The 27934-nt window shown below is 43.6% G+C and overlaps 2 protein-coding genes across 3 annotated transcripts; one reads left to right on the top strand and one right to left on the bottom strand.

The window, feature by feature from the left end:
* Positions 1–2331: 2331 nt before the first annotated feature.
* GTF3A (general transcription factor IIIA) lies at positions 2332–16378 on the top strand. Its single transcript, XM_074985829.1, has 9 exons — positions 2332–2609; positions 4846–4946; positions 11023–11119; positions 11340–11428; positions 13527–13600; positions 15120–15203; positions 15613–15842; positions 15933–15992; positions 16198–16378. The coding sequence occupies exons 1-9, from the start codon at positions 2406–2408 to the stop codon at positions 16357–16359; spliced, it is 1101 nt and encodes a 366-aa protein (XP_074841930.1). The 5' UTR covers positions 2332–2405; the 3' UTR covers positions 16360–16378.
* A 116-nt stretch (positions 16379–16494) lies between these two features.
* MTIF3 (mitochondrial translational initiation factor 3) lies at positions 16495–23912 on the bottom strand. 2 transcript variants are annotated; one of them, XM_074985840.1, is made up of 4 exons: positions 23790–23912; positions 19300–19784; positions 18514–18668; positions 16495–16684 (listed from the first exon to the last, which is right to left on the bottom strand). In XM_074985840.1, the coding sequence occupies exons 2-4, from the start codon at positions 19781–19783 to the stop codon at positions 16505–16507; spliced, it is 819 nt and encodes a 272-aa protein (XP_074841941.1). In that variant the 5' UTR covers position 19784; positions 23790–23912; the 3' UTR covers positions 16495–16504. The 2 variants fall into 2 exon arrangements, with proteins under 2 accessions (XP_074841941.1, XP_074841948.1); XM_074985847.1 differs by having other exon boundaries at positions 23715–23849.
* Between the last annotated feature and the right edge of the window lie 4022 nt (positions 23913–27934).

Here is a 27934-nt window from a genome sequence, read left to right on the forward strand (position 1 = left end):
TTTGGAAACATTCTTATAACGTATTCTACAAGTTACTGACATATACTCTTAGCCTTCATCTTGGTTTTTGTGTGAAAACCCAATTCGGAGCCCTTTACTAATGATTAGCAATTCTGGGATAGGCCAGGCAACTGCACCTTTACGTTCCCTTTGTGTTCCAGCAAGAGCATCCGAACTCAGGCTTTCAGGTCCCCAGCTAACACCTCTTCTTGGCATCTCTCTAAGGGGTACAGATCTTGAGAGCTGGATATCAATGTCCTAAAGTTGCTTCACAACAACATGACAGTAAATGTTCTGAGTCATACTGGCTCCCAGAGTGAATATTTCTTAGTATAAAAAGGAGTTAAACAGGACAGCATCATCACTACGACCATGTTTGTGTTTTTTATTGCCATCATTCTTTACCTAATTGCTGTGAAGCTCACGGTTGGCACTGAAATTATTTATAGAATGGATGGAAAGCTGTTCAGGCTTAGCAGGCTGAAAGGTAAGAGTAAAATGTCCACTGCACCTATCATGGAACTTCAGTATGCTGATGACAATGCAGTTTTCACCCACCTTGAGAAAGATCTTCAAAATAGCCTGAACATGTTCGTCAATGCTTATACATGTGTTGGTCTCACACTCAATATCAAGACCACAATGCTGCATCAGCCATCTCCAAATGAAGTACTACATGCTCAATCTATTAAAATCAATGGAGAAGGACAGGAGAATGGCCACCATTTCCTCTACGTTGGAAGTCACCTCTCTTCCAAGGCAGATATTGATGCAGAAATCCAGCATTGTCTGAACTGTCCCACTGCACCCTTTGGTTGTTTATAGCACAGGGTTTTCAAAGATCATGACATTTGAACAGACACCAAGTTTCTTGTTTATCAAGTCGTTATTCCTCCAGCATTGTTGTATGGGTCTGAAACTCAGATAACCTACAGACATCACTTGAAAGTCCTTGAGAAGCATCACCAATGATCCTGAAGATCAAATGGGAAGGCAGATGCACCAACATTAGCGTTCTGGAAGTGGCAAAGACCACCAGTATTGAGGCAATGATCATCCATCATTAACTCTGCTGGACTGGACATATTGTCCGAATGCCAGTCCATTGCCTCTCAAAAGAGGCGGAGCACATGACACCTACAGTCCTGTTCTCTCAGCTGAAAGAAAGGTGCTGTAATGTAGGAGAAAGGAAGCATTCCAAGGACTTGCTGAAACATAACTAAGACACTGACACTTGGGAGACACCCAGGATTGTTTAAAATGGAGAGAAGTCCTACATGATAGTCCCCTGAATTTTTAACATGTTGAACAACAAGCTGTGGAGGAGAAGAGGGGCAGGAGGAAGGAGAGACTGGCTTTCAGTCATGGTCATCAGCTTCCTGCTCTAACTGGAAATATCTGTCCTCACTGAAACAGATCTTGGGGTTCAAAGATAGGCCTTACTGTGTAGAAGTGTAGATCCACAACTCCCATGCAACAGCAACGAAGGGTCCTAGATGATCATACTCTGTGACAAGTGATCACCATGAAGGGGTACACCCAGGCTGCAAAGTTCCTTGCTTCCCTGTGTACTTTTCATCCCAGACAGATTTCCTAAGCACACGTACCCGTTTGCTTTCTCAGTAGAGACTGATAATTAAAATACAAGGCATAGTACAATTCTTTCTAAGCATGCCTGCTTTGTGCTTAACATAAAAAGCACTACAGAGGAAACATTTAAAAACTACACCTCTGCTAAGGAGCTTAGTGGTTATCACCCCACCCCAGGCATTTCTTTGCCCTTACAAGCTTCAGTTCAGAATAAGCACACAATCTTACAAGGCCTCCTTCTAAACCTCTCCTAAGGCTTAGGGCCTTCTGGGGACTAGCTCACTGGTGGACCTAGGCTTTTTAATCCCAAAGTCCCTTCCTGTTTGGTCTCTGCAGAATGCAGCTGGTATATGCACATCATCCTAGGGGATGCTTCAAAGGCTGATCACTATCCAGGGGCTGAAGTGCCGCCACCACCAGCAATTCAATCGTGTAACAGCCATTTCCTACTTCCCCCACCTGCTAAGGCCAGATGTGCACATAGCAGCTGAGCCGGGACTCGAACCGCAACCACAGTGCCTTAACCCAGACCAGGTCTCCGCCTTTTAAATGCACCCACACCCTCGCGCTCAAATGGTAGGGAAGCAACAGCAGGCTACCGCGCATGCGCAGACTGCTTTACCTCGGTAGGGCGCTCCCGTCTGCGTCGTCACTCGCTCCAGGGCACGTGCGCATGCGCACGCAGCACGGCAGGAGCCAATCCACTTGCAGCGCAGAGTTGAGGCGGGCCCGCGCCAGAGGACGGGAGCCCAAAGGGGACACGTGGAAGGCGCCGGGCGGCGTTCTACAATCAACTCGCTTCACGCGGTGTCAGCATGGCCGGGGCGGCTGAGGAGGCTGCGGCGGGAGCGGCTGCCGAGCGCGTGCAGAGCCGGCGGCTGCCCGTGCGGGGCCTCGTGGGGGAACCGCGACCCCCCACGGCCTGTGCCAGGCGCTTTATCTGCTCCTTCCCCGACTGTGAGGCCACCTTCAACAAGGCCTGGCGGCTGAGCGCGCACCTCTGCCGGCACACGGGGGAGGTGAGAGCGAGGCCAGGCCCGGTGTGGGCGGGGCACGTAGGGCGCCCTGCTTTCCGGGCGGGGGTGTCTGTCACCACGCGGCCCCGGAGCTGTGGGGAGAACCTGGGGCGAGCAGCAATGGGGGGCGACTCTAGGGTTTTTGTTACGTTAATGGAGGAGGTGCGGGGTCAGGGATGGAGTTTGGGGCCAGCAGGAGGTTGTGACCTGGGGGAGGGGTTGGTGTGTGTGTGTGTGTGTGTGTGTGTGTGAGAGAGAGAGAGAGAGAGAGAGAGAGAGAGAGAGAGAAGCAGTAAACTGTCACTGCAGCTTTCCCCCGTGGCAACTCAGTCGTGTATCACTCACAGCATTAGCCACTCTTGGTTACGCTCTGGCCACACTCTACCAGCAAAAGGGGCTCCTGGCTGGTGGTACAGTGGGACACTGTGGCAGGCTGCCTGCATGCCTGCAGTGGTAGGCCCGAGGTACTCACAAGAGCGTCTCTGCATGCCCCTTGAGGGACAAGCCCAGCAAGTCTCTCCTTTGTCTGCCTGTTCTCACAAGAACTGCACCCACAGCTCCCATTGGTACAGGTGCAAAACTTGGTGATTTTCCTAGGAACGTGCCCTGGTGTAAGTGGGCATTGGGGCTCCTCTGTACTATTATGACTTTAAGAACTATGAGCTTGAAAATCATACTTTGCACCTGAAAAATATGGTGTCTACCATTGTCACAAGTAGGGTTCTCTGTAAGATGAGCACTTTGCAGCCACCCAGCTGATTAGGAGAGTGCCCACAGCCACCCACAACAGGCAGCATGTGTTTCTATTTGTGGTGCATAGCTGCATATGCCTCAGTGCATGTAACAAAATTTATTCTGCCCATAGCTTGGGGAGGCAGGGTAGAGGGCACACTGGTCACAAACAAGCCCTGTGATTACTGTGACGAGATACAGGCTCTCCTTAATATCTTGTTTTTTCTATAATTTTATTTTGAAGATCTGGCAATGCAGTGGTTACACTTTTATTGAGGGTGCACACTTTTCGCTAGGTTCTGCAAAAGGATATTTACCATTCATAGCAGCAGCAGAACTTAAACTGAAAGTAACCAAACAATAGACGAGTGTGAGTGGGGGGTGAAGGGGTGATATGCTGAAACTTGTTCAGGGCTTTCTAAACATAACAAAGGAGCATAGAACCTGCTAAATTGCCTTTTACTTTAAAAGGATATTTTTTTAAAAAAACAGGCATAATAAAGGATTTTCTGTCAGAAAATTGTTTTTTGAAAAAAATTAACACTTAAAAAAAATCTTTAACTTGCATTACATTTTAACTCTCTGTGCTTTACTCTTCTCGTCTGTAAGGAGACACTTCACTTGGATCCTGGTTCTTCAGCTGACTTTGCACACACTACCTCCCCTGTCCCTTCCCCTAGTGAAAACTTTTGGAGCTCTCTGGGATTGTAGGATTGTTAAAATATCTCCAGAGCACTTTACAGATATCTGGGAATTCCTCAAGCTCCTTGAGTGAAAGAATCTATAGAAATAAAAGCATTATCCTGTGTTAATAACCTCTAAAAAGACACTTTGTCCTCTGACTGATTGTTGTGGCTTTATTTTTAAGTGTGTTTCCATGTGGCTCTATGGAAAAAAACATACAAACAGGAAATTTGACTTTAGTAAAAACTGACTTTGCTCAAAAGGCTGACAGATAGGTAATGTAATCTGCATTAGTATTTTTCTCTGATCTTTCAGTTATGTTATTGTATGATCACCCGCTGCTAATTCTGAAATATTATTAATCTTGTAAAAAAATTGTCTGAACTCTGTAAACAAACTCAGAGGCTTGTGGTTGCATCATCATTATTATTATTATTATTATTGGTATTTCTTAAATTAAAAAAATCCAGATTTGAATTTGAGACTCCTTTTTATCTAGAAAAATATTTTAAATGGGTTCCCAGAAACAACATAGTTACGTAAGCTGAGAATATACAAGTGCTTTAATTTTGGAAAAGAAAATGTATGCATATTAATGATTTTTTAAACGTGTTCTAACTTTTAGTCGTTTAACACTGAATAAAGGTGTCCTGTATGCTTTTAATTCTTTCCCTTACGGTTCTTAAATGTGCTGGTGTTTGTATTTAAAAAGTCACCAGGCTCCCCTTAGTGTAAGGGCAGTTTTTCCTGAAAAATCAGTAGTCTCCTAAAATAACTCTTATGATATTTTTTTAAGCAGAGTCTCCTTCTCTTTTTCCATCAGAGACCCTTTGTTTGCAATTATAATGGCTGTGGTAAAGGGTTCACCAGAGACTTTCATCTTACCCGCCACTTCCTTACACACAGTGGAGAAAAACCATTTGAGTAAGTACTGTATTCTTATCTTTCAGGCACTGAAAAGACGAATAACTGCTGTCCTATAGAAACAAATTGAAATAGGAATCTTACAGTCAGCAAACCCAAAGTATAACAGCAGCATGGTCTCAGGTGTTTTAGCAAGCCAGCCCATGTTCGTTTCTGGTCCAGACTAGAGGGACATTTGGGCTTGTAACTTGTAAATGCTTCAGAGGTGGGCGGGGCAAGCAGAATCTGTAGCAAATGTTTATGGAATGCCCTGTCTTGGCATCAAGCAACTAGTGGCTGGTTTGTGCAATGATGCCTTAGGGCTTATTCTTAAACTAGTTTATCTAATCTAACTTTACATGTTCTCAGAACTCATATCAAATCCTTTACTGGAATCCTCCTAAGCTCTTGGCCTCTTCTCTTTGATCAGTTTTAATTTTTACTTTGTTTCATCGGATGTCCCTTTTTCATTTCAGAGCAAGTAAATAGGATGCCTGATTTACTACCTTTTGGTATTCCATTCATGGTCTTGTCTCCCTTTTTTCTTTTTTTTTCTCCCTCTCTTTTCTAAAAGAACTAGCATTAACCATTTCAAATTCTTCCAGTGGAGTCTTTCGTGAGATGTGTGACCAGAACTCAACACAGTGTTTAAATGAAACTATTTTAAACTTTCCTGTACTTTTAAAATCTTGAGAGATCACTCCTTTGTTTTCACAGTGCATTAAAAAAAATGCATGTTGCCATGTAACAAAATATTATGTGACTAATTAGAGTTGGGTAGGAGATTGTTTTCCTGTCTCATGAAAATTTTTGCGATTTCATGATTTTTTTTCCGTTCTATACGGAGATGAAACAAAGCTGCTTTAAAGTGTAAGTGTGTGTGTGTGTGTGTGTGTGTTTACAAAAAAAAAAAAACAGACTTCTGCCTGATACAGAGCAGAGACTTGACCCTTTGTCTCCCAACTCCCAAGGACAGCTTTTACTTAAATATAGTAAAGTCTTATGAAAGTTTTAGTTTAGACAAAATATCTTTTGACAAAATTGTTTTGTCAAAAAATTCTCCAACTAGTTGTATTACTAATATAGACTGGAGGATGTGGCATTCTTGTACTCTTACATTTAATGAGGTTACAGGAGCAACCGTGTAAACAAACTTATCAAGTAATTCTTTTGCCTTTTTTGCAAATGAACCAAATTGAAAATGCAAAACCATATTAACTGTTTAGCTTAAAAGACGTTACTGACCAGGATTGGGTATGGACAGAACTTGAAATACTAAAAAACACAGGTTGGGTATAATGTTGGTGATTCAACTGCTAATATTTTGCCATCGAGTAAGAAGTGAGCTGCTCTCTACATACAAGTATGGAGCACTGCTGCTAAAGGTTTCCTCTTTCAAAAGAGACATAAAATAGAGGACATTGTTGCTAGTGCAAAATTATAGTGTTCCTATTGGTTATTTAAACTACCACATATTGCCCCATTTCAGGGGTGAAGTGACTTCTGCATGGATTCGAATCTCTTACGGTATATTTGTGCTAGGAAAATAGGTTGCCTTTGTAAAGTTGATTTTGCAGCACCAGTTTTGTAAAGTCAAGGGTGCATGTCCAGACTGGCACGTGAAGTTGATGGAGTGCTTTCCCATTAGTGGGCAGCTTCAACTTTGTCAGCAATATACCATGGGTACCTGTTCCACAGTTCGTGCTGCCCCCTTGCATTGTGCAGTTTCTGGTGGAACAAAAGTGCTGTGGGTGATTCTGGGTATGTGTCATCAACCTTCCAGAGTGCACTTCTCTCCTTCCCCTTCTCCTTGGAAAGCAACAGCAAAAAGTGTTTTCACGTCCTATTTTCATATCCAGACAGATGCCATTGCAAAGGCTAGCGTGAAACCTGTTCAGCTTTAAATAGTCATAACAAGTATCATGAGCACCCCATGTTTAGTGCTGCAGTATGTGTGCAGAGCCTAAGAAATCTTCAGAGCGATAAAGACTCTGGGGAGGATGTAGACGTACACAAATATGAAATGCTGGAGAGGAGGAACAGGGAGATGCAGGCTGCACTTGATGCTTTGTACACAGTTGAGTGTAGGTGCTGGAGCCATGAAACGTGCCCAGACTGGTGGGATTGCATTGTTCTGCAGGTATGGAAGGATCAGCAATGACTATCTAACGTCACATGCATAAGGCCACTTTCATGGAACTTTGCAAATTGCTTTCCCGCACCCAAAAGTGCAATTCCAAAATTAGATCTGCTCTGACCGTTCAGAAGTGAGTGGCAATAGCTCTGTTGAAGCTTGCAGGACCAGACTGCTACTGGTCAGTGGACAGTCAGTTTGGGGTGTGCAAATCTAAAGTGGAGGCAGCTGTGATCCAGGTAGGCAAGGCAATCAATACCCTTCTGCTATAAAAAACAGTGAGTCTGGAAAATGTGCAGGACATAATGCATGGGTTTTGATGCATTGGGTTCCCTAACTGCAGCTGGTGATAGGGATGTGCTTTCCATCTATTGGCACGAGACTATCTTGCCATATAAACCACACGGATACTTCTCCATGTTGTAGCAGGCATTGACATCAGCTTGGAATAGTTAGGAAATGTGCATGACTCATGCATCTTTAGGAACTCTGATCTGTTCAGAGATCCGCAGAATGGAACTTTCTTCCCAGACCAGAAAATCACCCTTGGAGATGCAACAGCAATCCTGGGAGATCCAGCTTACCCCTTAATATATGGAGATTCACATCTCATAGAATGGGAAGGGACCTCGGGAGGTCATCAAGTCCAGTCCCCTGCCCTCATGGCAGGACCAAGCACCATCCCTTGGTTCATGAAGCTATACACAGGAAGCCTGGACCGCAGTAAGATGCAGTTCAACATAACTTGAACAAGTGCAGAATAATGGTAGAATGTGCTTTTGGCCATTTAAAAGCCAAGTTCAGGAGCCTCCGGATTCAGTTAGACGTCAGCGAAGGCAACATTCCCCTTGTAGTGGCAGCCTGTTGTGAGCTCCATAATTTATGTGAGAGTAAGGCGGGGAAACTTCATGCCAGGCTGGAGGGCTGAGGCAGATCCTCTGGTCACAAATTGTGAGCCGCCAGACACCAGGGTATTAAGGAGAGCATAGCGTGGGGCACTGATAAAGCTATTTTTCAAAGCCTCTCTGATTCTGAGTGGTCATCAACATGACAGTTATGCCTGTTGCTCTTAAGGAGGTGCCCCTGTATGATGTGTGCTGGCCTGTAATGCTGTAACCTACCGCAAAGCAACACAAGTAATAAAGTCACCATAACTGAGTTAATGGCATGGGCTTCAGAGGTGAGTAAGCTAAGGCAAGAGGCAGTCGGCCATCATAAGCGGGGGGGAATGTCAGCCTTCTGCTTTCTAAAGTGTCCCTGGGAGTGGAGTGCAAGGCTACCCTTGATGCCTGCATTGGAGGAGGGTAGGGAACATGGTAAGGAGGGCATGTAGCTCGTCATGGGCTGCAGTAGGGCTGTGTGCTCTTAGAGTTCCTGGGGTGTCTGGTATGCTGCATCGTGAGCTTCAACGTTTCCTTGGTTGGGACTTCATGCTCTCTGAGCACTCTCCTCTCGTGATCGGCTCACCTGTCCTCCTGATCCGCCCTCCTCTCCACCAGTGTGGTTCTCCTCCTCCACACCTTTAGCTGTGCCCCATCCATGTGAGTGGCTTCTATGTGACCTAGGAATATGTCTTCCTATGTTTTTCTCCTTTGGATCTGTCCCAGTCTGTTAGCTGAAGGTGGGGTTGTAGAGCAGTAGTCATTGAGCCCATTGCTGAGCACACTGCAACAAAATATAAGCAAGGCCGGATGTTATGGGGAGAAGTTTTATAACACAAAAAGTAATTTTGTAGAAAACAATAGGGATGAAATATGCACAAGGACAAATTTTGGCTTTTAAGCATATTCTGTGCAGCAGATGCTACACAGATATTAAGGGACCTGCTTGACTCGGTTCACTTCCAGTTGTGGTGAGGAACAGATTGGGGCATGCTTTCAAGCTTGTGATTGCAAAATTAGTTTCTGCAGCTGCACATGCTGCAAGCATTGCAGGGCGGGGGAGAATTCAGGCTTTTGGGGCTGTGGCATGAGTGGTTACGATGTGCTTCCCTTGCCCACTTTGCTGGGGCATTGTGAGTTTCCCTTCTCCCTCCCTCCCCCCCCCCCCCCCCAAGGACCTGGGGAAAGAAAGGAGAGGGGTGTCGGGTATGGCAGTATGGCTGTGTTATCAGGACTGTGCGTCTTGTGCAGTTGCTGCTTGTTTCCCCATATGCTAGTGAAAGTTTCCCTGCCACCAGGAGCCTGGGGAGGGGAGTAGGGTGGTCCAAGCATGGCGGAGCAGCCTGTGCTATCATAGCTTAATGCTCTTCCCTCTGCTTCCTCTACATTGCAAAGAGAGCTATTAGCCTGCCTAGAATAACACATCGATAAGGAACGGATGCTGGCTGAATGTGGGCAGAAGGCTGGTTGGTATGGTGTATTGCTCTGTGGTGCAGTAGTGCCAGATTACTTACTGGTGGCTTGGTGAGGCAAGATGTCCTATCAAGGAGGATGGAATAAGGCAGGCCTTCACAAAAACCTTGTGAGAAGAATTAGAGTACCTGAGAGCTTTATGGAGATGTGCAGGGAGGCTTGGTGCTCTCTCCCCAGATATATTAAGAAGTTATTCTGGGGGGCCTGGATTGTATAGGTACAGCACCCCTCACAGATCGCACCCAATTGCTTTAACCCACTTGTAGCATGATTAAAAATGGGAACTCATCAGAGCTGTCCTCCCTGCCTTCAGGATCTGGCTGTGAGATGACCGGGGAGGAGGTCCAGACTTAGTTACTGGCTGTCATTTAGATCAGTTGCTCTTGTTTGCCTGCTTACCATTGTTCTCCTCCTCCTCCTCCTCCTCCATGTCTTCCTGGTTGCTACCTGAAGAATCTCTTGGGAGGTACCCACGGACTCTGGGGACAATGGTTGCGTCCCCTCCTAAAATCCCACACAGCCGCTCCTAGAAGCGGTATGCTTGCAGTGATGTCCCAAAGTGTGTGTCTGTTTCCTTTGTTTTCCAGTATGTCTGCCTGAGCTCCTTTATTTTCGTGTGGCACTACTGGGCATCTCTGTTTATATCCTTTTTCTGCCATGCCCTGTAAGATTTTGGCATAGATGTCTATTTCTTTTGTTGCTTCATAGCTCTGCCAGCTCAACCGCATCCCCACTCATGCAGCAATGAAGTCCTGAATCTCTGGCATGCTTCATGCTGGAGCTTGTCTGAGACCCTGGGAATTCATGGCCAGATGTGCTGCCTGCTCCACTGGCCAAACAGGAAATGAAATTCAAACTTTCTTGGGCTATGTCCTGCAAAGCAGCGGAGCTGACAGTGATGGCCAGAGCGGCGTCACTGTTGGACACATCCAGTAGCCCAAGAATATTGAATTTCACAACCTTCCATCTGGACTATCCTAATATTGACAATGCTGTGTTGATCTTTGACATTTCTCTTCGTGAAAAGCAGCATAGAAATGGACCATAGGAGCCCTTAAAATTGGCGGAACAGACCCTGTTGTGTGGACTAAAGGTGTGTGGTTTGTTTTTTTTTTTTTTTTTCCCCTAAGCAGTCAGCTAAGTTTGACCTAGCCTCTTAGTGTAGACCAGGCCTTAGAGCTTTCAGGATGAAAGGAACCGTACAATGGTAAGGCTGTTTGATTAGGATTTCATTTAAGAATTTTTAATACTATAAAGCACTCCAAATTTTTGTAACCCTTAAATATAAAATTCTAAGAATTGGTGTGGGTGTGTGGTAGTCTGAGAGCCAGAAGCGCCTAAATTTTAGTATCTGTCTGCTGATACACATTGCTATTGTAGCCTTAAATGAGTCACTTATCTTGCCCTTTTATCTTTACAGGGTAGTCATAAAGTTTCAATGTTTGTGCAATATTTTGAAGACACAGTTACACTGAATGTGCTAACCTTCATAAAAAATATTAAGGGAAAGTGCCATGTGTATGAAGTACTAATCTTGTTGCTCCTACTCTTTCCCTTCACTTTCCTGATTATCTGAATGCAGTGTTAAGAAAACACAATTTATTTGCAGGTGCCCAGCAGATGGTTGCAATCAAAAATTTACAACAAAATCAAATTTGAAGAAGCACATTGAACGTAAGCATGAAAATCAGCAAAAGCAATATGTTGTAAGTAACTTTTTGCTAGTATATGCTTGGCATTAAACATCCTCCTCTTACTTTAGTTAACCAACTGTTTCAGACCCTGTAAATGTGAGTGCAAGTTTAAATTTTGTTAAACAGTTGTAGATTTGGAATTGAATTTGTACAGATGCTAATATTAGCAAAAACGTCTGTGGATCAAATTGGCCTCGCTATCTAACCATAACCAACTTAATTTTCCAAACAGTGTGACTTTGAAGGTTGTAGCAAGTCCTTTAGAAAACATCAACAGCTAAAAGTGCATCATAGTCAACACACCAATGAACCTATTTTCAAGTAGGTGAATAACTTTAATAAATTAGATGTTCCTATATACCGGGGTGGGCAATAACTTTTGATTTTGGTGTGGGGGCACTCTGAGAATTTGGTAAGTGGTGAAGGGCTGCCCTCTTCTTATTGATGGAGAAGATGTTGGGTCTAGGGTGGAGGTTGGGTGCACTAGTGGGTGTGGGTCTGGGAGCGAATCTAGGTGAAGGAGGGAATTGTGATCTGATGCAGGTCCCAGCAGGCAGTATGGGTGCACAAAAGGATTTTGACCTGAAGGAGGGGTGCAGGAGGCAATGTTCCTTCTATTTTTTTCCCCATTCATGGGCAGAATAAATTTTATGTGCACCAAAGCACATGTGAATGTTCTGGAGAAACACCAAACTAGCTGTGTGCGCTCAACTAGTCATCTGGGCAGCATGGGCATCTCCTGAATGGCCACACAAGTGCACAGCTTACCAGGAATGGTGGTGGGAAGCAGTGCAGAGCCCTGGAGGTGTTTGAGTGCTGGAGAGAATTCTGATCTGGGAGAGGATTATAGGAGGGGTGCACAGTCAGGGAGGGAGTTGTGACCCAAAGGCGGGGTGCAGGAATGGGTTCAGAGTTTGGGTTGTGACCTGGGGCAGGGAGTTAGGGGAATGAGAAATACCAGTGATGGGGTGCCAGGTGTGGGCTGTGGCTGAGAGGCACTTACCCTAGGTGGCTCCTGGCCAGCAGCCCAGCAGGAACCTCAGGCAGGCTACCTACCTGCCATGCCCCCGTGTGCTGCTCAAAAAGGCCTGTTTCTGGGGCCACTTGTGTCTCTGCACTATGCGTCCCATTGTGGAGGACATCATGTGCTCGCAAACTTGGCCCAGGCAGCTCCTATTGGCTGGTTTCCAGCTTAATGGGAGCTGCAAGAATTGGGCTGGGAGCTGCACACAGAACCTCCTTCCTCCTCCACCATAAGGTGTGGAACGCAAAGATGCACGCAGCCCCAGCAGCTGGCCACTTAGAATGGCATGTGGGGGGTGAGAGGGGGATGCTGGCCATTGGCAGCCCAGAGTATCGTGGCAGGCGGGCTCTGGTCCATTTCTGCTTGCCTCAGTCATATACAATATTAAATGAAATAAGGGATCTTCGGTGTGGGTAGATGATGTAGAATACAAATAATTTGCTTTGATTATGGTCCTTTTTATGTGTAAATGTTTCCTTTTTATTTTTGAGAAATGGTTGTTAACTTCAGACTTCTACAGACATGCGTGCAAATGCCTCTGTTAAACTATCCCTTCATTTTGCTGGTCTACTCAGAGCAATAGTCCTGTGCTCTTTAATTTGAAGAGTTATCACAGACTGTGCTTTGGATTTGTTACAGCATCGTCATTTGTCCAATTTAACTTGATGTGGAAAGTGTAATCTGTAAGTGGAATAGCATTTTCCATAATGAGTTTGGCTCCCCTGCTTGCTTCCACAGCACGGAGCAGCTGCTTAATTAACTCACTTTTGCTCACCTGTTTTAGATGGAGGGACACAGTTGGTTTGACTGAACAGTATGACCTTTGAAGTTGAACACCTCAGTTAACAAAGCAAAATGTGTTTTAATTAATGGAAACAAAGTTAGGTCTCTTTCTCTGATAGGTGAAATTTCCTTGAGTTTCATTGTTATTTCTAACTGTGGATAGCATAACTGAAAAAGTTGGCATGGTCCACTGGTTAGGTTATTAGAATAGGAGAAGATGCCTTTGGGTTATCGTCCCTCCCCTCCCTTCTGGCGTTGGTACTGGTTTGTTGTTACAGAGCCTTGGAAGTATTCCCCAGTGCCTTCTGCCCATGATTATTATCCTCATTTATACAGATGGAAAAACTACCTCATAGGGATTACATGAGGTTTAACTAAGCTTTTAAAGTGTTTTGGATGAAGTGTACTATAGACCTAGAAAACATTTCATGACCACAATATAAGCCTGATGCACTAAACAGCTGGAACCTTATCAAAGCTGCACTGTGTAGTGTTCTGTTTTAAAAAACACAAAAATATCTTTTAAAAAGATGCATTTGATTGCACCCTTCTAATTGCTTTTTGCTCATTAGTGTCTTTGCCTTGATTGCTTTTAACTTGTTTAACACCCAGATGTACTCATGAAGATTGTGGAAAACATTTTCCTACTCCAAGTAGACTAAAACGGCATGAGAAGATACACGAAGGTAATCTAGCTCTCCCTCTTGCTTCAGTTGCACTGAAGTACCACAGAACAGCTTGTTTTTCACTGCAACCTGGAAGCTTTGAGATTTACAACCACATAGCCCTAACCTCACAAACCAAATCATCTAAATTGACACAAAACAGGACCTACTAATTGTATAACTTGGATGAGGTGTAGTTACAGGGTGTTGCAATATTCAGCATGCAACTTCACTTTTAATGTATATGCAAATGTTCACAGACTAGCTCTTAAGCATACTGTTCAGGTAGGGTCTTCAGATTACACTTCTGAGATTATATTGGTATGATGGTCCAGTGGTTAAAGAACATAAGTACGCCGTTCTACCTCATCTCAGCTTTTAGTGGCGACCCTTCTAAGAACTGAACGTAATCTGTGCACCTTGCACTCTGCTGAAGTGCCAACCAAGGAACTAATTGTAACATCACTTTGTAATGTGGCATCTTAATTCAGAATTGGACTGAATTACTAATTTCAGATAGGACAAATAGGGGATTTTTGGCTGCTAGGAATTTACACGGAACTTGGAAGTATGATACAGGTCATTAGCTGAGAGACAGAGATGTCACCAATCATCTGAACGCTTGGAAACTCTAACACACACCTGTTCTAGCAGCCTTACACACTGAGCTGTGTTGCACATGCTGGGAATTCTAGGTAAACATTAACAAAATTTCTATTTACATAACTTTTGCGCTTAGCATGAAAACAGTGTGGCTGCATTAGCACTGTTCTAGAAACTTTAATTTTACATCTTCTGGTAAGTATATAACTCCTTTGCACTAAATTTTCCTGTCGTGAAACTGAATTGAATAAAGGAAGGGCAACTTCAGTCTCTTCCTGCTAACTCTCTATCTTGCTAGCAAATTTTATTTTTCTAAATGGATGTAAGAATTGGCAGACCATAGCAAGGTAAGGAGCATCTTCAAACTCATAAGGTTTGCAGTGTGTCCAACTCTCTTCCTTCTGTGACAGTGATGGTCGCCTTTTTGAGGGGTGGGGAAGAGGGATTGGGAAGGGAGATGTTAATATTATACATGATCTCAGCTGCCTTTGCCTTAAGCTTTGTTGGGTGCAGAATAGTGCCCAAGTAGAAAACAGAATCATTAGCCTTAGCTAAAAAACATTCCATTCACTTAGTGACACTTTTCGATCTTAGAACTTGATCAAATTGTTTGAGATTCAGAAATATCACCCTATGTCTAGTTTCAAAATTCATAAAGTGAGTTTCCACTTTTTTCTTCTGTGAGAGACAGGTAAGAGATTTAGAAGATAGGGAGTGATCAACAGACCCTACCTCAGAAACATTGCACGCTCACATGATGGGTATTTAATTAACCATTTAAGCATTGAAAGTAAAGAATGACTTAGTTTCGCTCATCTTGGACTTGTGGGGTGGGTGGGTATGTGTCTGGGTGTGTGTGTCTAACTTAGTTGACTCATCTCTGGCAAATTCACACCTTTTTAGTGCATTTTCTAAACCTAAGCAATGTGTTTAATAGGATATGCATGCAAAAAAGACAACTGTTCGTTTGTGGGGAAAACCTGGACAGAACATCTAAAACACATGAAGGACAGTCATGCAGGTAAGCTCAGTAAAACTTGCTTTTACACTTCTATACAATCACTGAAGTTCAGTGCTCGGGTATGTTGAATTAAAAAACTACATACTAACTTTAAAGGAAATCTCACTGAACTTACATGTATAAATGGGTACAACTTAATGAGATGCTTCTATACCTCTATCAGTCTGACTAGTCTGTAATTGAAAAATACTACAGGTCTGTCAGTTTCCCCACCGATATGGTCATATTAGAGGGAACTATATCCTAGTAAACAAGGTACCACTTACAAATAATCTAGAGGGAAACATGAAATGGTCCCTGAATGTCCTGCAATTAGTGAATATGAATTGAGATGTCTCATTCTTAAGAACTGACATGAGTTAAGTCAAAACCATCTTTTTAAAGTTGCCTTGTTCTTGTCTTTCACCAGAGCCAGTAATCTGTGGTGTATGTTCTAAAACATTCAAACGCAAAGATTACCTCAGACAACATCAGAAAACACATGCTGAAGAAAGAGAAGTATGTCGATGCCCAAGAGAAGGCTGTGAGAGAACTTACACAACTGTGTTTAATCTTCAGAGCCATATTTTTTCATTTCATGAGGAGAAAAAACCCTTTATTTGTGATTATGCTGGTTGTGGAAAAGTGTTTGCAATGAAAGTAAGTATTGTAGATTGCCTTAAAATACAGACTCTCCCCCCGCCCCATCCCTCTTGGATCATATCAACATAAGTTTCTTCTCAATTGCAGCAAAGTCTTGCAAGGCATGCTATTGTACATGATCCTGTCAAGGGAAAGCTGAACTTAAAAGTAAGTCGAATATTTCTGGAAATGCTTCTGAGCCATCGCCTTCCTCTTGTAAGAAGTAAAGAGTAAATTAACAGTTATGTAAAATCTTGAAATTTGAAGATAGCCTAGCTCATAATTCATTTTACATAAGCAGGCTGAAACTGCCTGAATTTAAATACTGTAAAGCAGGGCAAAGACTAATTCTGTACTGTGAATCTTTCATAAGGCAAAACAGCCTCGTCCTAAACGAAGTCTCGCCTCTCGTCTGAGTGGATATATTCCTCCTAAAGGACATCGACGACAGGTTGAAGTGGCAACAGAAAATGGGGCTCTGAATAAACCTGCAGAAAATGAGTTACCAACCGTTGAAACCCTGACTCTGCATTAAAGGCTTCTGGAAGCAAATTCCTGTCAACTGACAGTTGCTTTATTATCACCACCTGTATTGGCTTATGTAGAAGGCCAAATATTTTTTTTTTTGTAATCACCTCAGGTTTGGGTAAAGTCACTGCAAGTTCACTCAATTCAGATGTTTAATTTCCATTCCCCTTGTTCAGAGTATCTTTTTGTTCTCTATTTTTCCTGTACATGCTAGCTTCTTTGTCTGACATGTGCCTCAGAACACATGTACTCCTTCCTTCTCTGACTTTTGGCGGAGATAAGTAAGTAGCTTTCCCAGGCATAGTTTCAACAATCTGGTCAATGAGAGCTAGCTAAAAACAAGGAAAATAAGTGTTATTGTTCATATAACAATCTTAAACAGGACACTTAATTCTTCAGTGGAAGAAAAAACAAAATATTAAGTCTGTGCTGCATGTGTGGTCCACAGTACACCTATTTACTTATGCCTTGTCCTAGCTTTCCTCTCTACACATCACCATCATAAAGTGAGGCTTTTACTGCAACTACTACCAAATCTCTCTGTTTTAGGAGGCAGTTTCAGTGGTGAAGTTCCATTAAGCACAATCTCTTGTACAGTCATCTTTCCACTTGATTTGTTGGTGAAATTTAAGCATGATGTGACCATGGACTCCTTTAACAGAAAAGGTTATCTTAAATTTAGCTGTACAGCTAATGCTGTATGTTCAACTTGTGACTGAATGAAGGAAACACTTACGAAAATGGCAGGAGTAGAGAACCTGTCAGGGCTGAGGACAATGAAATTCTCTTCTGCTTATTTATTATAAGCCTTGTACACCAGGTGGGGCACAGGTCATCTGAGTTTCCTCCACTTCACTCTGTTGCAGGACAGAACTTCCAGCTGGTCCCAGGAGTACCCGAATGAATCTTAAACTAATTCGTGATGACTAAGTGATGTCATAGAAGATACTGTTTTGTACCTGCATAAGCAGGGGAAACCCTATTCTCCTTCTTGCTTGCAAAAAAGGTTTTAGTTAAATTAAAATGTTATGTTCCTCTTTTGTACTGAATCACTAATACTTACACCCACAAAGAACTGCATTGCCACAACACCTTAAGTCCTGCTATTCTAAACTAGCATGTGTGCACCCTGATCAGGTCTATGTTACTGCAAAAGGTGTACTGAAACAAAAGGCAGCATGTGCTACTCAAAGCTGCCCACTCTATCATAAGTAGAATTGCAACAGAAGGGAATTCAAATAGTAAGAGAGAAGCTAGATACTTTTGCATTTGTCAACAAAGTGCAACCAGTAAAGTAAGTTAGCTTGCATGCATACTTGTGGAAGGGAGTCAGGTTCCAAGGCCAGAAGAGACTGTTGTGACTGTGTAGTAGTATGACCTATAGAGCAAAGGCCATAAACCATCCACACCATAATTCCTTATGAATGACACCAGCTCTTCTTAAAAAAAAAACAAAAAACAAAACAAAACTATTTTCATCAACTGCCACTGAGGAAGACTGCCATAACTCTTGCTAAAATTTTCATGTTTAACTACTCTCACTGTCAAACATATGCTGCACTTCCAGTCTGAATTTTAGTTTCAACTTGGAGACTTTTTATTCTAGACCAGAGGTCTGCAAGCCCCCCGCACAGGTGCTCAGTTCCACTCTTCCTCCCCCATGCAACTGGGAGCTTGCTCAAAGCTGTGCCACCTGTGGATTAACAAAAGACCAGCTAATGGTACCAACCACCACCTACAAGGTAAAGTTCTGCATCTTTGATGAAGCTGTTGTAAGTGGGACTATTAATGACTTTAAAAAGCATCACCATCACTTAGACTGTACATAGAGGTCAAAAGGTCAAATTTCAGCACACTGCCTCAGTTTGCTGACCCTGTTCTAGTCTGTGAAGTAGAATAACACAGTGCTAAAACCTTTCTAGACAATGTGAGATTCTTGCATAAATGCACTGTTGAAACGATCTCGAAAGGACAGCTGATCTTGGAAGGGTCATATGATAAATTTGAAAGATTCACTAAGAGGGAAGAATGTTTTGTTCTCTGTACTACTGTCAAAACCATTATTTTCTACCAGTATGCTCTCTAAGAAAGCAGTATTATACCTGGAACCAGTTTGGACTGGTAGCCTTATCAAACATTTAACAATACTTTAATAGCTTACCATCTTTTCTGGTCCATCTGCAACATTTTTTTGCTGTACAGAAATTTTGACATGATGATGCTTGTCAATCCACTCCTGAATCTGTTTAATTTTGGTTGCAAGGTCATGTTGTGCAATAGCTGTAGAAAAAGTTAACTCCTTCTGCTGAACAGGTCCTGTTAAAACATAAACACAATGTATAAGCTTCCACTTAAGAGTTAGTACTGTTGTGTACACCTTTATTAATGAACACATGACCTCCTCTGTAAGAGCTGTCTTGCCAATTTACCAGAACAATTTAAACTACAGGCACAGAATCATTTGAGGGAAAACTGAATCATTTTGCTTATTTTACATATTAAAAACAGAATCTGGATCTATTGGGGACATTGTAAAGATAGTGATGAGGCTTCTAGGCTCTCTCCTTTGTCTTGAGCAGCGTTTCATGACAGTGACAAAAGTGTGCTGCTTATGGCATATTTGATTTTCAAAACTTATTTTATAAAGTGTGCATTAATAAAAACAAGCCTTATTTAAAAGAACAAAAATTCAATATGAATGATGCTTAAAGAATCCTAGATCATTAATTTACATAGTTAAACAATATCGGAAGCAAAAATATAAATAGAACAATACATTAACTACTTTTTACAAGAACTGTTTTTTCCATATGCAAATCCAAAATAACACTGATTTTGACAACAGTACTCTGGATTTACAGTGATATAACAAAAAGGACTTGATCTACTGCCACTAATTCTAATGCATCAGTTTTCAAAGTGTTTAATATTATGGTAAGGTACGTACCACTTTTTGAATTTGCTTTTTTCTTCTCTCTGTGTTTGAGCTGTTCTTCATGAATTTGCTTCCCAGTCATTAGTTTGTAAATAGGAGGCTGTTCATTTTCACGCAGTAGAACAAGCTTTAAATCACGTTCATTCATGAGCTGAATCACATCTTTTCTGTGCATATTTCCCAAGCTGTCCCCATTTTCACTAATTACATGAAGGATTTGATAAGGAATTTTCCTCCCGATGCTTCCAACTGGTTTTTGGGCATTTAGGTTTCTCTTCTTTCCTTCGGGTTTCTTTTCAGCTTCTTCAGATGTACAAAATGATTTTGTAGGTACAATCATAAGTCTCTGTTTAGCACCAGCCATTGCCACCAGGGCTTGAAAGAATATTTTATTTTGCATGCTTTGCACCAAGGGACTATCGAAGGATCTATTTATGCAAGTAAGTTCACTACTTCTGACTGGATGTATTAATTTCCTTAGGCAAAAGGCAGCCATTCTGATAAAGTGAAGGGAAAAAAAAACTTCTCATCATTGGTTAAAAAGACCTAAATCAAAGATGGCAGCTTTCATTCTTAAGCCCTGTCTTCATTTGGTTGCAAAGTCATGTCACTTTTTGATTTAATAAAATTGCACAGAGCTCAGCAACCTCCCACTAATAAAATCTTCACACAGAGAAAAAAGGTATGGCAGGGAAACCATTAAGTTTCTAGAGGGTTATTTATAAACATCTTCCCCTAGTATTTTAAAATTTGGCACCTAAACTTAACCCCCACGAAATTCTATGAGCTAGCTGATTTACTATTATCAGACCAGCAAGTGTTGTCAGACTGCAGGGCTGGGGGTGGTTTTTTAAATTGTCTTAACATTTGAAGTCACATGCACAAATAAAGGAAGTTGGATGGAAAATCTGACACTGGCATTTCCTGGTACTCTACAGAATATTTTCCGATACTACACTGACTCAGGTCCACCATGACCCTCAAGAAAAGTTGAGGTCTGTGCATCAAATATCTGCAAAGTCCTTAGAAGTTTGTCCCTGAGGTTTACAGGAGACTTGGAACTTAAAGAATGAGGCTTTCATGCATGAACTTGGAATGTGTGGTTAAAACCTGACCATTACCATACCCGTGGTCAGTCCACAGAGAAGGGTACACATTGATCCTGGGGTTGAAATTGCTCTTTAATATACAACCTACTTCTTACATCATGGACTCAGTGTTTATTTTCCTCAAAGCATGAGTTACACAAACTTAATTCCATATAGACAACCAAAGGAGGATGGATACTCAGAAGTTTTGATGTTAAATAAGTAAGTCCTGTTATTTCAGTAACTAAATTAGAAAGCTCTGTTGCCACTTAGTTCAGATATATACACAGTAATATTAAAACAGCTCCATCTCTATTAGTGGTTTAACTTGTCAAACTATATTATTTTAACAAATTTGTCCGTGTCTAATCTTGTTGAACACTGAGTTAGGACAATAGCCAGCTAGCCCTCCCCATTCCTTTAAGGCATTTAATGAGCTTACTTACATAATGAACTCAGCCAAGAATGCTAGGTTTGTGGGGAGATTGCATTTTACTATAAACATCCCATCAGAGCAGCTAAAATTCTTTTTTCTGTGTGAGATGTTTGTGAAAGCAGGGAGACTAGAGAGAGGAAGACTAAGAATTTGCTACAGGCATATGGAATGGAGCAGTATTTCATAGAATTTGTCTACACTGTAGTGTAAGCCCAGGATTTGGACTTGGGCTGAAGCCTCTCTCCCTACTCATCTACACCCAAACAGCACTAACAGAGGGGTCAGACCCAGGCTCCCTAGGGTAGTGGGTCTGAACCTGACTCAAGCCTTGACTGTGGATTCAACCCCCCCCTTGTTTTCAAGTATAGACACAGCCTCAGTAGATTCATGATCCAGGAGTCTGGCAAAGTATCCCACAGGCCCATATTTTTTGTCCTTTGGAAAGTCAAGTTTGGAGTCAGGAAAGTTTTTGGAGGTCTAAGGTGTCGTCAGTTAAAGTCTAAGGTGTGGTCAGTTGGACTTGGGCCCCCCAGCATACATGCTAGAAATCTAAGATTGAGGCCCAGGGTTCAACAATTCCTAACCAGGGGCTACAAACAAACTTAACGGCTCAAACCCTCTTAAATGGAGTTCTTCTTATCCTAGATTTAGGTTAGAGTATAAACATACCCTAAAATGCGTTACTCTAGGACAGTTTCCTGGCTGTGGATAGCAAGCAGAAATAAGTACCTAAGGCTATGTCTACACTAGTACCCCCCTTCTGAAAGGGGGATGCTAATGAGACACACTGGGATATGCTAATGAGGTTCTGCAATGAATATGCAGCACCTCATTAGCATAATAGCAGCCATGGCACTTCATCACGCATGGCTCATCTCCATGGGGTCCTTTTCAAAAGGACCCTGCAAATGTCAAAATCCCCTTATTCCTATTTGGTTATTCCTGTTTGGAAAAGGACCCCGTGTAGACGAGCCGCACGTGATAGAAAGTGGCATTTTTGAAGCACCGCAGCCGCCGTTATGCTACCAAGGCGCTGCGTATTCACTGAAGCACCTCATTAGCATATCGCAATGTATCTCATTAGCTTCCCCCTTTCAAAAGGGGGGTGCTAGTGTAGACACACTAAGTCTGTAAGAGGTCAGGACTTACAATGGGGTGGGGAATCTTTTTAGGTCAGGGACCACTAATCCACAGAAAAATCAGTTGGGGGCCCTGCAAGTGAGAAGCAAAACAAAAAACCTCACTGACGTCGTCCCCTCTTTTCTCTTGCACACCACCAGCCCCAAAAAGAGTGAGGGGTCACAGCCAGTACATTTTGTGGACCCCTCCTGCCCAGGTTCTGGAGTGGGGCCAAAAATGAGTTCAGTGTGAGGAGCTGCCAGGAAGTGAGCTTGGAGTAGGGGGGTCTGGGCAAGAAGGACTGGGCAGGGTGAAGGAACAGGTTGGGTGTGGACAATCTGGGTGGCAGTGGCGCATAGGCATGGGCTGGGTGATTTGGGCAGGAGTGGAGTGCAGGAGTTAGCTGCAGATGAGGGGGCTGAGAAGGAGCAGAAGCAGGCTGGGGGTAGGTGTCTGACTGGAAGGGGGTGCAGGAGTGGGATGGGAGGTCTGGATGGCAGCAGGCTAGTAGTGCAATGTCTGGGAAACATGGATACTGCTTACCTGCACAGCACCCTGAGGATGCCCAGGGCTCTGCACCCCTGATACTGCTCCCAGGTACCACCCTGTGCTGCTGATTGGCTGAAATTCCAACCAATCAGAGTAGCAGGGGAAAAGATTCTCCAGGCAGTGAAGCACTACTGTTCTAACCAGGGAAAGCAGCAGTGGCAGCACACAGAGCTGCTTCTTCCCCACAGCTCCAGCCTTCAAGGCTCATTCTCACACATGCACACCCTGATGCCGGATGCTGGGGAGAGGAGCCCCAAGTCTCAGGGGCCACATCCAGGCAAGCTTTGAGCCTGATCTGGACCATGGGTTCCCCACACCAGCTTACAATGTACTTTTGTCCTTGATGTCTCCTATTGCCTAATCTTGGCTGCTCCCTGCCTAGTATACTGGCTTTTGTGGATCCCCTTCTTAGGCTCCTTTCTCTCCACATGCCATGTATAGGAGTTCGCTGCAGAGGGAGGGAGACTCATGCATATGTAGCCCGAGGTGAGGAGTTGTCTGGGTCCAATCTGGGGCTTTAGTATCTATAATGCACCATGCAGGCCTGAGTCCAACCTGCAGCCTATGGGGTTCTACATGTGGCCCAAAAGAATTTTTGTAATTTGTGGGGTTGCCAGATTCCACTAGTTTCCATCTACATTTTTTATTTTCCTATTGGCATTAGTAAAGTGACACACAAAACTAGAGCATGTGAAGTCAGCTGTGTGCTGATCATACACAGAGAGTTGTGCCTGCTCTCTGCATGCAATCAAAGTGCTGCTACAAGCACAGAGATTATAATATGGATAGGTTTTAGCATATTTTTAAATGTATGTTAATTTTTTAAAGATAATCTTATTACAATTTAAATGATAGAATAAATTCAATTTAAAATTAAAACTAATATTTTAAATCTATTATCAACCCATGAGAGCTATTTTGAGGATAGGGCTGTATATTTTGAAGGGGTGTTTTGTGGGTGCTGGTGGGCAGCATCTTGGTGGTATGGTGCTGGGGGAGGGGGACTGGGATCGGGGTGCCGGGGGGGGGGGTACAGGATGGGGGTATTAGGGGAGGGGTGCAGGGATTGAGATTGCTGGGGGAGGGGCCGGGGATCGGGGGGCCGGGGAGGGGTGCAGGAGATGGGGGGGGCCGGGGAAGCAGCACGGGGATGGGGGTGCAGGAGCCACATGGCGGCCTAGCCTGGCTCGCCAGGGCCTTCACGGTTGAGGCGGCTGGCGCAGGCCCGTCCGTACCTCGCAGCGGGCCCTGCAGCTCCCCAGACTCGTGGTGGGGCAGGCGGCCGGAGCGGGCCAAGGCGCTTCTCTTACCTCCGGGCTGGGCCGGGGATCCAGCGGCGGGCGGCCGGGGCAGGGCGGAGCCGAGCTGGCTGGGCCGAGGTCGGGGAGGGGCTGGGGCTGGGGCTGGGGCTGGGCCGGCCTGCGCCTGCGCGCTGAGAGCCGGGGAGCTGCGGAGACCCTCGTGGGGTCCCTGTGTGAGTGAGAGAGAGGAGCTGCGCGCGGAGCCTCTCGAGCTACGGCGGTGCCCGTTTGCGTCCCTATTTGTGCTCTGCCCTGGGCCGGGTGTGTGGACGCGGTGTGTGCACATGCGCACAAAGGCAACTTGCATCAACTCAACGTGGGTCCTGTAGAGCAGCCCTTAGGTTCAGGCGTTGCCAAGTGTTTTACAAACCCGAAAGAACTGAAGCGGATCCTGGCTGCAGCCCTCCCGCAGGGAACATTGCAACCTTTTGATTTGAACATACTTGGCAAAACTGTGTGTCTCTTTTGGGGGCGGGGGAGTGAAAATGATGCCCCCTCATGCCAGTTTCTTTTATTCGTTTATATATTACATAGGTTTGAAAGTTTGCAGTCACCGCCTCACTTCTTGCAGTCGAGGACATTTTGTAGTTATGTGGTTTTGTTGCTAAATTTGGCTGTATAATTTTTGTGGGTCTGATTCATCACAGAAAAGGCAGTGTGCGCAGAGGTGAATACAAGGAAAAATCTTTTCTAAGTGTCAGTTCTCAACCCCATGTTCAAATGTTTGGGGGTGTTGATGCACATATGAAAAGTCACCTCCTCAGATTGCTTTTTACAGCTCACTTCCATGGTAATGAATACAGAAAACTGCCACTAATGATCATGGCAAAGTAAGAGACAAGTGGTGTTGACCCTTACACTTAAATAATACACACCCATCTATTTTGTGATAAAAGTCTATTGTTTTTCTTGCCTTGCTTGCCAGCTTCCTTCACTCTTCCCATTTCTATTTCATCTGCCTGTCTTTTATCTTGTAAGATCTTCAAGGAAAGATCTATCATTTAGTCTATCTTTGCACAGTGCTTAGTGCAATGGGGCTTCAATATAATCTTGCAATATAAATTATTAACAATAATCCTTTTTGAGACCCCTGTTATGTTCTTGAGAGAATAAAAGTCTGCCATAGGCAAAGGGATGGCATAGAATGATTGATGGTGATTTTTTGCATCTGCAGAAGACAAAGTATTCCCCCCTGTCCAAATTACCTAAACAGGTGTAAGTTTGCATCTGATGAAGTGGACTCCAACCTACAAAGTGTATGCCCAAATACATTTGTTAGGGGAGGTCTACACTACCCTGGAAGACCAACCCGCTCAGGGTTGATCTTCCCAGGTTCAATTTCATGCACCTACTAAGGACGAACAAAATCGGCCTCTCATGGGTCGCAGTTGACCCCATGCTTAGCCGAACGCAGATAGCTATTCAATCGCCATAGCTAGAATTGCATATCTGCGGTTGACTTTCTTAGCCTAGTGTGGACATTGCATTAGTCTTTAAGGTGCCACAGGACTACTTGTTTTTTAAACAGGCTAACATGGCTATCCCTGTGAAATGACATAGGCGTGGAACGCCAGAGTGTCGGCAGCTACTGACAATCATAGAATCATAGGGCCAGAAGGGACCTCAGGAGGTCATCTAGTCCAGCCCCCCGTGCTTCAAGCAGGATCAACCCCATCTGTCATCCCAGACAGGACCTTGTCAAGCCAGGACTTAAACACCTCTATGGACGAAGAATCCACCACCTCTAGGCAACGCATTCCAGTGCTTCACCACCCTCCCGGTGAAGTAGTTTTTCCTACTATCCAACCGTCTCCTCTCCTTCTGTAACTTCAGACCATTGCTCCTTGTTCTGCCATCTGTCACCACTGAGAACAATTTCTCTCCATCCTCTTTAGAGCTTCCCTTCAGGAAGTTGAAGGCTGCTATTAAATCACCCTCAGTCTCCTCTTCTGTAAACTAAATAAGCCCAAATCCCTCAGCCGCTTCCCATAGGTCTTGTGCTCCAGCCCCTTAATCATTTTTGTTGCCCTCCACTGAACCTGCTCCAGCAGATCCACACCCTTTCTATACTGGGGGGCCCCAAAACTGGACACAATATTCCAGATGTGGAATAATTTTGTCAGAAGCAAAAAAGAAGTATCACTTCATTTTTGAGCCTTGGGCTTCCTGTGTAAAATAGGCAGAGATATTCAAAAGCCCAATTACATTAACAAAGGTGTGGCTAGTGATGAGGGGTTTTAGGTGCAGGAAGGGACCCTGGAATGGGGCCAAGGGGGTCTGCATGTGGGAAGGGGTTGTGGGCTGTGGCTTGGATAGGGCCAGTGATGAGGGTTTTGGGGTGCAGGCGGCAGGCCCAGCTGGGGCAAGAGGTAGGGATGTGGAGGACACAAATCAGAAGAACAATAACATACAGAAACCAGTGGGGCAGCATTTTAACCTCCCTGGATACACAGTTACAGACTTGAAAGTTGTCATGCTCAAGCCCAAAAACGTCAAATGAGACTCCAGGGTGAAACTGCTGAAGTGGAATTCATATGTAAATTTGACACCATTAGAATGGGTCTGAATGGGAACTGGGAATGACTCTCTCATGACAATAACTAATTTTCCATTTCAGGTACTCACTTTCTTATCCACTTCCACTCTGACTGAATTAGCTTTGACCCAAGACTCCCAGCTCTATATCAATTTCTTTTTCTTTCCCTTTCTGCATTGGATGAAGTGAGTTGTGACTCATGAAAGCTTATGCGATAATAAAATGATACTAGTTTTTAAGGTGACACTGGACTCCTTGTTTTTGCTAAATTGAAGTGTAATCATTTTCAGAGGAGCTGCCCATCTACAGTTCCCACAGGCTTTCTGCGTCTCAGACTTCCCATTTGCAGAATGGGCATAAAGATGCTCTCCTCTGTGTTGCGACCTATAAATAAATGGCAAGTACTCTTACTATTAACATGCATTTCAGTGTTTTTATATGGCTCTGTCAGGTAACACATTTGAAAAACTCCTTTGTACCACAGGGACAGAGCAGGAGAGATTTTTATGGATCTTTTTAAAAAAGCTGAATATACACAAACATCCAAACGTGCAAAAATTCTCAGTGCATACATTTACTGATTCCTAGCGACTACAATCATTCATTCATTAACTGCTATCCCAAGGCTTTGAAAGGTACTTCGTATGCACAGTCCCATTTCTCTTTTTCTAACCGGAGAAGGCAATTAATTGTTAAAAAAACTAGCAAGTGATAAATGATAACTCCTCACTCAGCCCTCATGCATAATGCCAGAATCCAGTCGAAACAAGTTTTGTTTTGTTTTTGAAAATCTGTCTCTATTCTACAAATTAAAAAAAATCTTTAGAAGATGCATGCCCTGCCATTATGTCGCATAGCCTGATTTACTGAATCCCAGCAAAGGACTGCTTTTGCTTGCTGAAAAGCAAGGCTGACTGAATATATTAGAATGTTAACCATAAAACAAGCCTGCGAGTCCCTGGGGCGAAATACAATTAAAGTTAAAACTTCCCAGTGTAGCAGGTTTTTAAAATGTCTAGTTTTACATCTTGACTGTATGGCAAGGACCTTCCACTGTACATCTAAGACATTGTTCTTCAGCCTTTGCAAGTTGCTGGGTTCAGCTGTGAAGAATTTAAAAGCTGCTTTGTTGGCAGCCTAGGACACGTTCGTGACCTTATTAAAGTAGAAGTGAAAGCTTTCTCTTTCTCTCTTCTTTTGCAACAGTAAATCTACTAATTTTACAGTCAGTTGAACAGCAATGGATTAATTTGTTTAAAGTCTGCATTCACAAAGAAAATGTGAACTTCCCTGCCTTGAATACCCTAAACTACAGTGTGATATTTGAAGGGTAGAAACTATTACGACTTGCCCTGGAATGATCGAGGCAGCTCACTGTCACCTGCTTCTCAGCACAGGTGCTGACCTCTCTGCCTATTCTGTGCCTCCTGACAGACTAGCAGCTAGGCTGAGCCTTTGTGTGCAACAGAGAACTCTTTTCCAATGACTGGGCCAGTTTTCTTCAGCATCCCCAGGAAGCGGAATAAAGAGGAGGTTAAGGGCCACAATGAGGGTCAGTATAGGTTAAATTTAGTTAACATCAGAGGTTATAGCTTTTAACAATAGCTTGAAGGAAACT

Source organism: Carettochelys insculpta, chromosome 1 (genome assembly GCF_033958435.1).
Source record: "Carettochelys insculpta isolate YL-2023 chromosome 1, ASM3395843v1, whole genome shotgun sequence".
NCBI classification, from domain to species: domain Eukaryota; kingdom Metazoa; phylum Chordata; order Testudines; family Carettochelyidae; genus Carettochelys; species Carettochelys insculpta.

Excerpts from the sequence above, each read along its gene's own strand:
- GTF3A (XM_074985829.1), top strand. The coding sequence starts at position 2,406 with ATGGCCGGGGCGGCTGAGGAGGCTGCGGCGGGAGCGGCTGCCGAGCGC. Across the intron at positions 11,429-13,526 it reads ACCAATGAACCTATTTTCAA|ATGTACTCATGAAGATTGTG; the intron begins GTAGGTGAATAA and ends TTTAACACCCAG. Across the intron at positions 15,993-16,197 it reads AGGGAAAGCTGAACTTAAAA|GCAAAACAGCCTCGTCCTAA; the intron begins GTAAGTCGAATA and ends ATCTTTCATAAG.
- MTIF3 (XM_074985840.1), bottom strand. The coding sequence starts at position 19,783 with ATGGCTGCCTTTTGCCTAAGGAAATTAATACATCCAGTCAGAAGTAGT. Across the intron at positions 18,669-19,299 it reads AAAAGCAAATTCAAAAAGTG|GACCTGTTCAGCAGAAGGAG; the intron begins GTACGTACCTTA and ends ATGTTTTAACAG. Across the intron at positions 16,685-18,513 it reads CAGATGGACCAGAAAAGATG|CTAGCTCTCATTGACCAGAT; the intron begins GTAAGCTATTAA and ends CCTTGTTTTTAG.